This window comes from Bubalus kerabau, chromosome 21 (assembly GCF_029407905.1).
Source record: "Bubalus kerabau isolate K-KA32 ecotype Philippines breed swamp buffalo chromosome 21, PCC_UOA_SB_1v2, whole genome shotgun sequence".
Taxonomy (NCBI): Eukaryota; Metazoa; Chordata; class Mammalia; order Artiodactyla; family Bovidae; genus Bubalus; species Bubalus kerabau.
The window spans coordinates 23,519,763-23,534,174 of NC_073644.1; the positions used below are offsets into that span (position 1 = coordinate 23,519,763).

At 46.0% G+C, this 14,412-nt stretch overlaps 1 protein-coding gene across 7 annotated transcripts in view; it reads right to left on the minus strand.

The window, feature by feature from the left end:
- FHOD3 (formin homology 2 domain containing 3) overlaps positions 1 to 14,412 on the minus strand; it is a 524,125-nt gene that overhangs the window by 63,134 nt on the left and 446,579 nt on the right. For all 7 annotated transcript variants that reach the window (XM_055559620.1, XM_055559619.1, XM_055559618.1 and 4 more), the window contains one exon: positions 7,015 to 7,895. In XM_055559620.1, the coding sequence (XP_055415595.1) occupies positions 7,015 to 7,895 (881 nt within the window). The remainder of the gene's footprint in view (positions 1 to 7,014; positions 7,896 to 14,412) is intronic.

Consider the following 14,412-nt stretch of genomic DNA (forward strand, 5'->3'; position numbering starts at 1 on the left):
ATGACATTTGAAATTGCAGTAGCAAAGCACACAGACCATTGAGAAGAAAGAGAGAGTCTTTTTCAAAAAATGGCAGGCTTTCAAAAATCCCCAAGGGAAGAGAATGAAGAAGTGTCCAGAGCGTGAACTTGAAAGTAGCCAAAACAAAATGGAATCTGGGGATCACAGGAGCCCTGAAGGGTAACTGAAAATATCCAGAGCAGCAAATCACTCAGGTGGGTCAACTGGGGTCTGACCCATTCCCACCCTGGCGACCTGGGCAAGTCACTGCCCCACTCTGTACCTCCTGTTCTTTCTGGGACCCAATCTCCCAGGGTTTGTTAGGAGGATGAAATAAAACAACGGATGTAAATCAGTGAGAGAAACACTCAGCCTCCGGTAAACATGACCAAAGCGTCTGCTAGGGCTATTAGAATAGTATTACTGAGACTTCCCTGGTGGGGCAGCGTAAAAGAATCTGCCTGCTTGCCAATGTAGGGGACATGGGTTCAATCCCTGGTCGGGGAAGATCCTACATGCCATTGAACAACTAATCTTGTGGGTCACAACTACTGAAGCCCTGAAGCCTGTGCTGCACAAGAGAAGTCAGGCAACAAAGAGAGGACCCTACTCACCACAACTAGCAAAAGTCCAAGCAAAGCAATGCAGACCCAGCACGGCCATAAATAAATGAATAATAAAAAAAAAAAGAATAGTATTATTGGTATGGATACATGTAAAGTACTTAGGCCAATACCTGGAAAATAGTGCTTTAGCTCCTTTCAGTATTGGCTCTTTTGTAAAAAATCATTTTTAACCTAATGATATTATATTTTAAAAATATATGGTTTATCAATGCATATTTTTCATAACTAACACATGTACTACACTTACTGACGCGAGGCACCTAGGTACACGGGAGTGTCAGATCAGAGCAGTGTCCCCACCCCAACAGTGATAGCTCCAAGGGACAGTGCAGGGACTTGGTTCTCAATTTAGCCTCCAGGGCTGCTTCCCAACATGGGCAACTCACTCGGAGCTTCCTGAAATGAACATATGGATGCTCATGAGAGTCTGCACAGACCCCCAGGCATACGGAGTCCCCGAGTGGGAAGCAGGTCCAGTGAGTGAGTTATCTGGAGTGGTTCTGAAGGTTTCCTTGCAGAGGAGATGGTAGCGAACGTCTTGCTTTCTGTTTTCAAGGAGGAGAATATTATGGTTATTTCCACATGCTAAATTCCCTCTAGGCCAAAGACTGGACTCCAGGACTAATGGAAAGGGGGCATTCTGGAGAAAAGAACAGGACAGTCTCCTTCTGGGCCAGGAGACTTGGCTGCCTCCATGGCTGAGGGCAGAATGGGCAAACACGAACTTACCACCTCCGACTGGGAGAAACGCAACATCACTTACCTGAGGAGGAGACATGTCTGATCAACCTACTGACATTTTCTGAAGGAAAACCAGGAAATGTGATGTATTTAGGCCAGTGCTTTACAATTCTGGGGATACAAGGGGCACTTTTAAAGAACAGTGATGCCTGGGTTCCATCTCAGAGGTCCTAACCTCCTTGATCAGGAGTGGGCACAGAGGTCTAAAAGATGTGAGTGTGACCAGAGTCACCAACTTAGACTTGTAAAAAGCCTTAAGGCTTGAGACGGGATTGTTGGGTGAGTAAAAAGTTGTTCTTTCAGAAAGAAGAACACAATTTAAAAATAGGAAATGAAAGGCAGGGATCAGGGAACATTTCTTAGGATATAAAAACAGGGCTCCCCCCACTCCCCCATCCCTGCCATTCAAAGATGCAGCAAGGTCTGATCTTGCCACTTTCATGAATGATGTGGGATAATGTCCCCACAGCTAGAGATGATGCAGGAAGTTTTCACTGATGCTAAAAGGAGTCTGAGATGCCCAACTGATGTCAGGGTCATCCCAGCCCTGGGAGCTGAGCAGTCAGTGACTGAGAAAGCATCCTTCCACACTTGGGGGTTAATGAGCTCTGCGAGGCTCTGGGGTCAAGCACAGTGGGCTCCCGAAGACACGGTACACACTGGGCCATTGCTAATCCCATGCAACCGGATCATGGGTGTGGTACTTGGAAATAAAAACAAAACCCTGCTCCATCTCTGCGCACAGCCCCAGGGCTTCTGCAGTGGCATGCCATGATAAAGACGGCTAAGGTCCAGAGAAGGGCCATCGTGAAGGCACAAACTTCCACGTGGGGGGAGAGGATGAAGCAAGCAGAGTAGGGAGGAGAGCTTGGGCAAAGATCACGGAGGCTTGTAACCCAGGCAGGTGGACAGGGCTTGCCTTCCAAAGTTTTTTGAAATGCTGCCATGGAGGATCACATCTTTGAGTTTTTAAAAGAGCAATTTTACTAGCAGTAAAGGATGCGGTTTTAAAAAGTGGATATTCAGCACACAGAACTTATCATCCCAGAGGGTGCAGTGACTGAAAATAGAAACTGGGATAAGGACATGATTTATTAAGAGAACTCAGAGTCTTGGAGAATACTGCTAAGTTTGAGAGTATTTCCATGAAAGGCGACCGACCTCTCAAAATGCTTGTCAGCATCACTGTCAGAGACCCCAGGGCTGGCTCAGCAAGGCACGAGTTCTAGAAATGGGAACTCATTCCTCCTCACTCCCTGCTAGCTGCCAAAAGGGTGACGCCACAGGATATTTTCAAAACTGTCCGTTGAGAAAGTGTCCATGATAGTGATACCACAATACAGATATCATAACAATGTGACTACTATGAAATTTTCCCAAGTTCTGTAATGAGGGAGATATACGTGGGAAAGCATGAAGGCAAAAGACAGAACAACAACAAAAAAGCCATGAAAGAGAGTATGAAAGTGAACATCGCTCAGTCGTGTCCGACTCTTTGCGACCCCATGGACTATGTAGTCCATGGAATTCTCCAGGCCAGAGTACTGGAGTGGGTAGCCGTTCCCTTTTCCAGGAGATCTTTCCAACCCAGGGATCGAATCCAGGTCTCCTACATTGCAGGCGGGTTCTTTACCAGCTGAGCCACCAGGAAAGACCAAGAATACTGGAGCGGGTAGCCATCCCTTCTCCAGGGGATCCTTCCGACCCAGGAATCGAACTGGGGTCTCTTGCATTGCAGCCAGATTCTTTACCAACTGAGCTATCAGGGAAGCCTAAATAAAAAGCTGAAAAACCTTTAGTTAGGAATAACATTTCTGTGGAACTGGCCAGAACAGGTTTGCTTATTGGTAAATTTAGAAAAAAAAAAGTTAATTTTCCATATTGGCTCTTTGAGTCTTTACAGCAGAGGCCAACCATCAAACAGTTACATTTCCAATATTATGGTAGTTTATCCAGTACCCTAACTGAGAGACTTTTGAGAGGTGAAGAGAGTGCTCTTAATAATTCCACTGGGACCCCCGCATACATGGGGACCATCCTAGATAAGGATGGTCCCAAAGTTGGGCTTGGAATTCCCAGGCAGAATTCAGGTTTTCTGAGGGTGCTGTTAAACAAAATAACATTCCCTTATGACCTGAATTCGCATAAAGGGTAGGAAGATTTTCTTCTCTTCTCTGGAGAATAAAACAGAGGAGGGGGAGGGGTGAAGTCCACATGGAGAATGATGGTGGGAGCAATGCTCCCCTCACTGGAGCTTCATTTTTCACTGTAAATCAATGGTTCACAGCTTTGGTTAAGTCCCAGGGGAGCCTTTCAAAATAACACAGCCTGGGGCTTACCCCAGACAAAATAAATCATCTCTGGATTTTCTTAAAAAGTCACTACTAGTAGTTTATGAAATGGTTTGAAACTTCAAGGTAAATAAAGTTGAACAAATGTCTCCAGATCCATTCCAGAGGCCCCTCCCCACAGTAAAGCAATGAACTCAGGTGAATAAGACAGCCACGAGTCCCCAAAGGTGAAGCCAGGTCCCTTCTTCCTTCTGGGCCCCTCTTCTGCTCCACATCTTCCATGGTCTGTCTGGATCCAGGGATATAAAAGCTGCCCTTTGGAAGGAAGAGGGACTTGGCTGCCCTAGATGAGGCATACAGCTTGGAAGCCCACTTCCTGGGGCTTCTTGGGATAATGTCAGGTCCATGGAGGGTAATTCCCCAACCCCAGGGGTTTTCTGCCCTGACATCCAACTTTGGGGTCATTTTAACCATCTCTTATGCCATTCTCCACATCTTAGACCAACAGCAAAAACACAATATGATGAAATGTAGTACAAAATTTCTGTCTTTCTCCACAACACATAATTAAAGCTGTCTTATTAAAAAGCTATATATATAGTCTCCAGGCAAGAATACTGGAGTGGGTAGCCATTCCCTTCTCCAGGGGATCTTTACCACCCAGGGATTGAACCCACATCTCCTGCACTGCAGGCAGATTTTTTACTGTCTGAGCCACCAGGGAAGCCCATACGTATGTAAATATATACATATATATGTATGTATGTATATTACCTGCAGAAAGAGAAAAGTAGATCCAGTTTTAGAAACTATTTGGAAAGGAAATCACAAAGCCCATCTCTCTGTTCTTATCATCTCCATGAGGTGGTCACCCCAGCCTTGGATCTGGCACACGAATCCCTAGGGGATGACTCAGATGGTCACCACCACGCCCTGCAACACTGGTCTGGTGTCAGTTTTCTTATGGAAAGTACAACTGATTCCCTTTGCTCTGTGCTGCCCTGTGAAGCATATTTTATTTTTGATGCACTCTATTGTTCTTAATGGAAAACTCCTCATGAGCCAGAATCTGGAAGTAGCTATTTACAGCTGAGTTTTATGAACATCATAGTCAAGAATTAGAAACAAACGTAAATTTGGTTATAGCTGTACTAGTCCATATAACAGATTCAGCTCTCCAATTCGCATCCTCACCATTTGTAATATTTGTAAATATAGTCTCTCCTCACATTTTCTAGCCATCCCTGCCCCAAAATGGGCACCTGGGTCCCACTGCAGAACATTCTGGAACCAGGTAAATTTTCAACATGCTACTTTCCTCTTATGCTCTCACTTTATAAAAACTAGGTGAGCCTTTGTACCTGGGCAATACAGGTTTTTAAGAGGTCACCACCTACTTCAACAAAGAACTGAACTCTGGGCCACTGAGAGGGTGCCAACTAGGCTCCCATCACAGATCACAAGTAGCACCCAGAGAAGAAGTGGGGGAGCTGAGCCCGTCTGGGGAAGCTTTTCACTTTGTCATTTCTTTAGTAAAAAATGAAGTCAGAAGTGCCTTCATTGCCAACTGGGACTCTTTAATTCCTCACCCCCTCAACCCCAAGTCAAGAGCTGGCAACCTCTGAGGCTAAGGAGCAACCAGGACAAGCCCAAAGGGGTCCAGGCAGCCAGAGGAGCTCACGTGGGAAGGAGAGGGATGAAGGAGACGGGCCAACCAGATCAGCGGGAGCAAGGGCACGTCCTGGGTGATCCAACTGCTGTTTTAACCGCCCAGGCCAGCCTTCTCCCAAATGGCAGGTCTGATGGTAAGAGTGGAAGGGGCCATGTGGGTGGCTCATCACCACACGTGACCAGTCCTGGAAGTCAGGACACAGAGACACGGAGAGCAATAGCACTTCCCGTGGCATTGTTTTCTAGAGAGAACAAGAGGGTTCTACTTCCAGCTGGGGGAAAGGACTGCCTGGCATGGCTTTCTATTTGGGATCTTGGCAGTTGGATTTGTAAACAGGAAAAAGGTGGAATTCTGACTTGGGGATGGGGTGGGGCTAGAAATGGTTCAGATTCACATCCTTGTTGGAACTGAGCAGACATCAACTCAAGGCAAGAGCAGCAGGTAGTTCCAGACCCATCTCCCCACCCCCACCCCCGACCCCAGTATAGGTTTTAACAGGAAGTCAACCTTTTAGAGCTCCCGGCCTAGCCTTTCAGGATCACACATGGCCAGCATCACACATGGTGACAGGCACAAACTCCATCCTCAGGTCCTTCTCGAAAGGATACTCCTGTCCCGAGAAGCTTGCACACACTGTCTGACTCCAAATCAGAGCCCAGCCGGCAGATCAAGGAGCCCAGCTCAGACAGCTTATACTCGCCCAAAATGATGCTAAACGGAGCAACCCACGGAGCCGAAATTAATTCACAATAGTAAGTTCCGGCATGTTTACTCTAAACTATCCTTTGAAAAGTGTTTTCTCTTATTTCAGGGCCCTGAGAAGACAGTCTTAAACCTGTTTTAAAACTGAAATATACCCAGGATCACAAGAGTTATTTTTTTAGATCTGTTCTTTAAGATAGGTAAAGGAGACCCTAAAAATGCAGTGAATCATCAGAAATAAAATCTGTGATCCAGTATCACACAGCCTTTTCATCCGTGCTCCTTAGTCATGACTTTATCTCTGATGCCCAATAACTTCATATACAAAGCTCTTCATTTATAAAAGTAGATAGAACATCTCTGTTAAAGACACTACACCAGCAATGCCCTCAGGGTTCTCAAACATCTATGAGAAATAAGAAATCTAGTTACACGTATGTTTACAGGATGCTAACTATATGGCTGTATAGAAGCATCCAGATAGTGGTAGCAAGTTGAAATGTCCCATAACCTACTATCTTACAGCTGAGGTTTAAACCACTATCAACCATAAACAACAAATGTGGGCGTGAATAAACACTTCCGCAGGATGAAGTCAGTGTGTTTGATAAATTAGCAAGTCTACTTTCCTCTAGTGAATATCAACATTTGCTGTCAGGCTATGCTAACAATCCCTGGGTAAACATTGTGGTTTTTTTTTTTTTTTCCTCCAGGTTATTAGGTTCTTGGAAAGCTACTTGCCTATCGATGTTAATAAGTTGCTAGCTTTGTTAGCAACAAAAGGTCCCTTACTTATTTAGCTCACACCTAACGTGTGACACAGGGTACTGGATGAAAAGTCAAATTTTTATACCAACTGCCTTTTTAAGCAAATTAGTAAGAGCAACACGAAGGGCATTTTATGTATAACAAAACTCTCCGTTCTACCCAACATCTGTAAGTAACTCAGCAAATGAAGAGGCATGCTGGATGCAAGCGATACCTTGGAGACGGACAGTTCCTTCGATTTAGACTCAAACAGGTGCTCCAGCTTGGTGGTGTCCACCTTAATGGGTTCCAGTTTCGACCACAGGAATTCTCTGCAGCGGCCATTGTTCTTACACGGCCACTCAAAAGGCCGGACTTCGTTCCAGAATAGACGGATGGTCTTCTTTTTCTTGGTGAATGCCGGTTGACCCCTGGGTATCTGGGGCCACCCTAAGCCCTGAGGAGCGTTGAATACTGGAGGGGGAGCCAATAAATTACCGGGGACTGGAGGGGGAGGCACGCTGTCCAGCAGGGGTGGAGGTGGTGGGGGCGGCAGACCCAGAAAGGTGGGTGGGGGCGGGGGAGGTGGCCCTGGGGCCTCCGGGTGACCCAGGTCCACGTCCAGGACATCAATGTCGTCCTCCTCACCCAGGTCAGTGAAATCCATGTCCTGGATTCTGAGCTCCCTGGGATTGGCCATGAGCTGGTCCCAGATGTAGTCAGATTCCGTCTTGGACTGAGCTGATGTCTTCTCTGCGACCTTGTCATTGGGCTCCGCGTCAGGGGAGACGGACCCCTTCCCTAGGTCTCCGCTGTTGAATTTCTCTGCAAAGGCTTTCACACTGCCCCTGTTGTCCAGACAACCAACGTCCACCCTCTTGACGCTCTCATCCTGGGCCAGGGAACTGGCCTGCAGGGTGGATATCCGGCTGGCCAGGCTGGCTACTGCCTCCGCCCCCTGCGCGGTCCTCGCGGCCTCGCCCTCCCCCTTCTCCTCGTCATCCGTGGGCTTTCTGTTATGGGCATACAGCATGTCCAGCATGAACCGTTTGCTGGTGAGGATGTCGCCACACTGCTCATTTACACCGGCATCCTGAACACCCGCAGACCACAAACCTGAAAGTACACAGGAGAAAAAAATTAGAACATCACACTGGTCTCAATACCATGAGAGAACCAACCAGGCAACACGTGGGCATTTCACACAGGAGCAATCAGGAAGACCCAGAAATGAAGCAATGGAAGAGGAAGGTGGTCACGGTTGACAAGATGCTCTTGATCAGAAAGAGATGCTGTGTTGAAGGGCTGATGGCCCACTCTAGGGACCCAACACTCTCGTAGGGCTTGTGGCTCTGGCCTAGGCTCATGGGAAAAAATTTCCTTGCCTTTTCTGCCCACCCATGATAGCTGGTCAGGACCCACTCAGGGCAACTGCCCTAACTACACACAGGGAGGCAAGGAAATGCCCCCTCACCCATGGCAGGTACTTAAAAGGCTGTAGAATTACTCCTTTTTCCCCCTACTCCACCTCTGCACCAGTGAAACCAAACACTCCTGGAGAAACGCACAGACCGTACCACTGGTCATACGGCCACCAGTCTTCAGGAGACCCTTAATGCTGCCTGGCGGCCCCATCCATGACCTCTCTTAGATGGCTTTCCATACACCTCCTCTTTCCTCTAGGCTCCCCTACTCAACTCATCCTCTGCAAGCACTGCCTTGCTTTCTGTTTCAAAAACTTAACAGACAAAGTCGGAGCTCTTCCAGGGCCTCTTCTGCCTCCACTCACCCACCTGCACCTGAACACTGACGTTTGTCCTGTGGCTACTGATACCCTGTCCTCTAGTGGGACTCATCCGCTCCCATGATTCTCCACCCTGCATCTCCCATGCTCCTCCCACTAGGTCTTCCTACTGGGATATAAACGCAGTATAATTTTACCCATTAAATGAAAACAAAAAACCTCACTTGATTCTACTTATCCCTCCAGCTATAATCCAAATTTTCTCCTTTCTTTTAAAGTAAAGCTGGCAGGGGGAGGGAGAGTTAGGGAGTTTGGGAAGGTCATGCACACACTGCTATATTCAAAATGAATAACCAACAAGGACCTATTGTAGAGCACATTGAACTCTACTCAAACTTACTGCCAGCCTGGATGGGAGGGGAGTTGGGGGGAGAATGGATACATGTATATGTATGGCTGAGTCCCTTCGAGGTTCACCTGAAACTACCACAATGCTGTTCACCGGCTAAAAAGTGAAAAAATAAGTGAAGTCACTCATTCGTGTCCAACTGTTGGTGACACCATGAACTGTAGCCTACCAGGCTCCTCCGTCCATGGGATTTACCCCAATACAAAATAAAAAGTTTAAAAAAACAAAGAATAAAGCTGCATATAAGAGTTGTTTTGCTGTTTCCAATTTCTCTCTTGAACCCAATCTAATGAAGTTTTTGCTCTGTTTCAAAGATGCTCCTTTCTGGGTGACCTATGACCTTCCTGTCACACTAGATGCAGCTGTTATCCTCTCATCTTTGACTCACATCCTTCTCTTGGCCTCCCGGACGCTGTTCTCACCTGGTTTGCTGCCTTCTCTTTGGCTGCTCCTTCTCAGTCTCCTGTGTTGGTTCCTCCTTATCTTTAACCTTCAAGTGTCTGTGGACCTCTTCTCTCCATCTACACTCCCTTTCCTAGCCTTCATCTCATCCAGTCTCAGGCCTTTAAATGCCATCTTCTGCCCTCAGTCCCATCCACTCACCCAACCCGCTTCTCCCGCAGTCATTTCTGGCCTCAGTTGCGGCCACTTCATCCATCCTTCATCCATCTAATGTAATTGCTGCTAATTCCAAAAGCCTCAGAGTCATCCTTGACTTTTATCCTGTTCTTTCATCCCACACAGCAGAGTCCTGTTAGTTTAATCTTCACGTTGCATCCAGAATCCCATCCCTTTTCTCATCACTACTCCTGCCACAACTCCAGTCTGAACTAGCGAGGTTGCTTGCCAACAGGGGAGCATCCAGCTGATCTCAGCTTCCATGCTTCCCCCTCTACAGTGAGTTCTCAACCCCAGAGCCATGTGACGTGTTGCAATGTCCAACTTATCTTTCTGCTCTAAGTCTGCAAAAGGTGCCACATTTCACCGAGACAAAAAGCCAGTGACCTGTCAGTGTTCACAAGCCATGCATGATCCCACCTTAATTTTTTTTCTTCCCCTCTCCTACCACCAGCTCCGCCACTGCCGCTGCCCCACATATACACACACGAGCCTCTTCAGCAACAACACTGACCTGACATCCCTAGAACTCACCAGGCGGTATGTGATCCAGCCTCAGGACCTGTGCCTCTCCTGGGGCAATCCCAGTTAATCACACAATGTGCTTCTCAACTTCCTTTCGGTTTTAGCTCAAATAGTGTCTTCCCAGTGAAATCTTCCCCGACCACCTTATTTAAAATTGTGCACACCTCCCTCTCGCCCACAGCTGATCATCTTTTTCTGCTTTATTTTCTACCCGAGCATGTCTTACTGTCTGATCTTCCACACATTTTCCTCTTTGAGTTTATTGCTGCCTTTGTCCCATTATTGGAATGATTATAATTATTTGTTAAATTGTGTTCTTCCTCGGAATGTAAACTCTACAAGAGCAGGGATCTGGGTCTGCTTTGTTCCCTGTTGTATCCCCAGCATCTAGGATGAGTGGATGAATGGATAAATGGTCAGGGACGTCATTCCTCTGAGCTTGCTTCCTGAGGTCCAGCAGGGCTGTGCGGTGGGCACTTCAGGCTGTGCGTTCCATCAGATATCCAAGGGTCTCTGTGGCTGCTCATGTGGGGAGGGGGCAGGAGACCTAGGCCGAGGACGTGAGCAGCATGAGCTTTTCCTCTACCAAAGAGCTGGATCAGACAGGCTGGGGGAGGACACTGGTCTCTCCCCTGTGGCTGTGCCTTCATCTGGGAGGAGGCAGTTACTGGGGAAGCCCAAAGGCCCTCAAGTGCTCTGATTTTTCCACTGTAGTTGTGTCCTCTGTGCTCTGCTCAACAGTGGCCTAAGCTCACCAAGCACCCAACACCAGAACAAGGAGGTCTTGAGTCCTCTTGGAGATTGGCTTCACAAACAAAATACCTTTTGATGATAACCACCATCAAAGAGACAGGAGGTGGCATTTGAGGACACGATGGAAAAATCACTACAGCGGCTCAAACAGTCCCGTAAATAGCGAGACTGCTTTGATGCCAGGAAGTTGTGGCAGATAAAGTGACTGAGTCTCTCTCAACAGACCGCCTCACTCTCTCCATTTATTGGGAAATGTTGGCAATTTCTTATTTTGGCAACAAGGCAAAGAGCATAATCAGGTAACATTTTAAATGCTGGCTTTCAAGTTTACTTTCTTCATTCATGTATGTCTTTTATAAAATCATTACGTAGGGTGCTTCTTTGTCCCTAGCAATTTCCTTTGCTCTGAAGTGTACTTCATCTGATATTAATATAGCCCTAATATGGCTTTTCTCTGATTAATGTTGGCATGACATCTTTTCCCAGCTTTTAAATTTCCATCTGCCCATGTCATTACATTTGATATGAGTGTTGTATATGATAGCACATGGTTGACTGGTGTTTTTATACACTCTTCAAGTCTCTGTCTTTCACTTGCTGTGTTAGGACTCAAGTGTGCCATTTTATTTGTTTCGTTTGATCCTTGTTTCAGTGTCTGTTCCTCCTTTCTTGGTCTTGGGTGGATTGCTTGAACATTTTTTAGAATTTCAATGTGACTTTTTTATAGTGTTTTTGAGTACATTGCTTCATGTAATTTTCCTAGTAGTTGCTCTAGGTATTACAGTATACACACTCACTTATTTAGTCTATTGGTATTGGGCTTCCCTGGTGTCTCAGTGGTAAAGAATTCACCTGTTAATGCAGGAGATGCAGTTTTGAGCCCTGGAGAGCCCCTGGAGAAGGAAACGGCAACCCACTCCAATATTCTTGCCTGGCAAGTCCCATGGACAAAGGAGCCTGGCGGGCTGTAGTCCACTGAGTGACAAAGAGTCGGACACAACTCAGTGACTAAACAAAAACAAATTGATGTTTTACTATTTTGAAGTGCAGAAACCTTGCTTCCATTTAGATCCATTTACTCTCCCACTTTTAAAAATATAGCTGTCTTAAGTATTTCCTCTACATATGCTGAACACCATAAAGCAAATCTAATGTTTGTTTCAACCATCGAATATGATTTAAGAAGCACATGGGTAAAAACATAGCATTTTTATCTACTCCTATTTTTACCCATTCTGTTTTTCTTTTCTTGCTGGAGTCCCAAGTCATCTTCTATCATCATTTCCTTTCTGTTCAGAGAACTTACTTCAGCCATTCTTCAAGGGGAGGTCACTTGTGACAATGCTCTTGGTCGTTCTTTACTGAGAATGTTTTTATTTCCCCTGCACTGTTAAAGGCCACTTTTACTGTACATGTAATTCATCGCTGACAGTTATGGTCTTTCAGCACTTGACAGATGCTGTCCCCCTTTCTGCAGGCCTCCATGATCCAGACAAGAAGTCCGCTATCCTCTGAACTGCTGCTCTTCTATAGATATCACATCATTTTTTTTTTGTCTTAAAAAAGTATTATTTGGCTTTTAGTTATCATAAATTTGATTATTATTTGTCTTGGTGTCAATTTCTTTGGATTTATCCTTGTTAGGATTTGCTCAGCTTAAATTTGTAGGTTTATGCCTTTTGCAAAACTTGAGAAAATCTCAGCCATTATTTCCTCAAACATTTTTCTACACTGCATTCTCTCTCCTCTTCTTAGACTTAGATGAAATGAATGTCAGTTTTACTGACATAGTCTCATAGGTCCCTGAGGCTCCTTTCATTTTTAGTCTATTTTTTCTCTGCTATTCAGATTTGGTAATTTCCACTGATCTGTTTTCAAATACACTGATTATTTCCTTTATTGTCTCTAATCAAATATAAAGTATGTCAAATACTTTATTTCAGCTTGCATTTTCCAGTTGTATAATTTTCCTTTGGTTCTTTTTTTGAAAATTTCTTTGCTAAGACTTTTTTAACATATTTCCTGAGAGTTTGTAACTGTTCTCTAAAGCATTATTATGATGACTGCTTTAAAACTTTTGACAGATCATCCAAGCACCTGTCAAAGGTTTTAAAGCAGTCACCGTAATAATGGCATCTCTGGATGGTCTTTTTCCATCCAAGATGTCATTGCCCTGCTTCTTGACATGATGAGTGATTTTTTTATTATATCCTGGATGTGTTGGGTATTATGGGATAGACCTTGGATCATATTTAACCTTCTCTTTTAGCAGATACTCACCCTTTTAGCTTCCCTGGTGGCTCAGATGGTAAAGCGTCTGCCTGCAATGCGGGAGACCCGGGTTCGATTCCTGGGTCGGGAAGATCCCCTGGAGAAGGAAATGGCAATCCTCTCCAGTACTCTTGCCTGGAAAATCCCATGGATGGAGGAGTCTGATAGGCTACAGTCCATGGGGTCGAAAAGAGTTGGACACGACTGAGCGACTTCACTTGCACTTTCATCCTTTCAAGGTGTAGCTTATAGGTCTTGGTGCAGGTATGTGTTCAGCTCCCTGCTGGGCCCCACTGTCATCTGACTCACTTCCTCAGTGTAGATGGGCTGAAGCCCTTTGACCCCAGCAGCATCTTCCCAATGGACGTGAAGCATTGACTTCCATTGGCTCACTGTCTCCAAATGAAGTGAAGGCTCAGTTTTCCACCAGTCCCCACCAATGGCTAGTCCTACCTCCAACCACATCATTCTACCTTGTTTATGCTGGGTGGGGATGGAGGCTTGGCTCCCTCTGGGCCCTCACTGGCACTGAGGACAAGAAGAGTGGTGGTGGGAAGAGAGAGAAGGCTATTAGTCTTTCCACCAGGTCCTCATTAAGTGTGGTCCTATTGTGGTCCAGGTGAAGGCTCAGATCCCCACAGGACCCCACTGACTTGACCCTGCTGGGAGAATTGAGATTCACTTGCTTCTCCCTGCAGGGAATAGACTATGAACTCCCCATTAGGCCAACAGTATCCCAGCAGGGGAATGGAGTGCAATCTGCTTCTACTGGGCAGGCGACAGAAGAAGGGTTCCCTTCTGAGTCCCGTTGACACTACAGGGTTGATGGAGGGGAGGGAACTGGAGAGCCATCACCCCTATTTCCATATGGGTGTGTACAGAAGACTACTTCCTCTTCCGTCTTACTGAAACCGCTGGATTGGAAGAGAGGTGTGACAGTGGCATAGCTTCCATTAGACCTTGTTGGGGATAGAGCACTTATTAAGAGCAGCACAGATTTTCTGTTCTGTTAGGCATCACCTTTCCCAACCCTTTGGTTAAGGGAATCAGCTTTCCTTGAAGCTTCACTGCTGTGCTGTTCAAGTCAAAAGACTCCCAGGCAGTCTGCCTCCTTCTTTTCACCTTTCAGTGTCCTTCTATGATTGGCCATTCTATTATATCCAGGGTGTTGATGTTTTAGTTGTAAGAGGGAGGAACTGGGAGTAATGGGGCTTCTCCATCTTAGCCTAATACTTCTTCATTCATCGGTGGTTTTCTGAGCCCCTATTATGTTCTGGGTCCCCAGCTAGGAAGGACTCACAATGAACAAGACA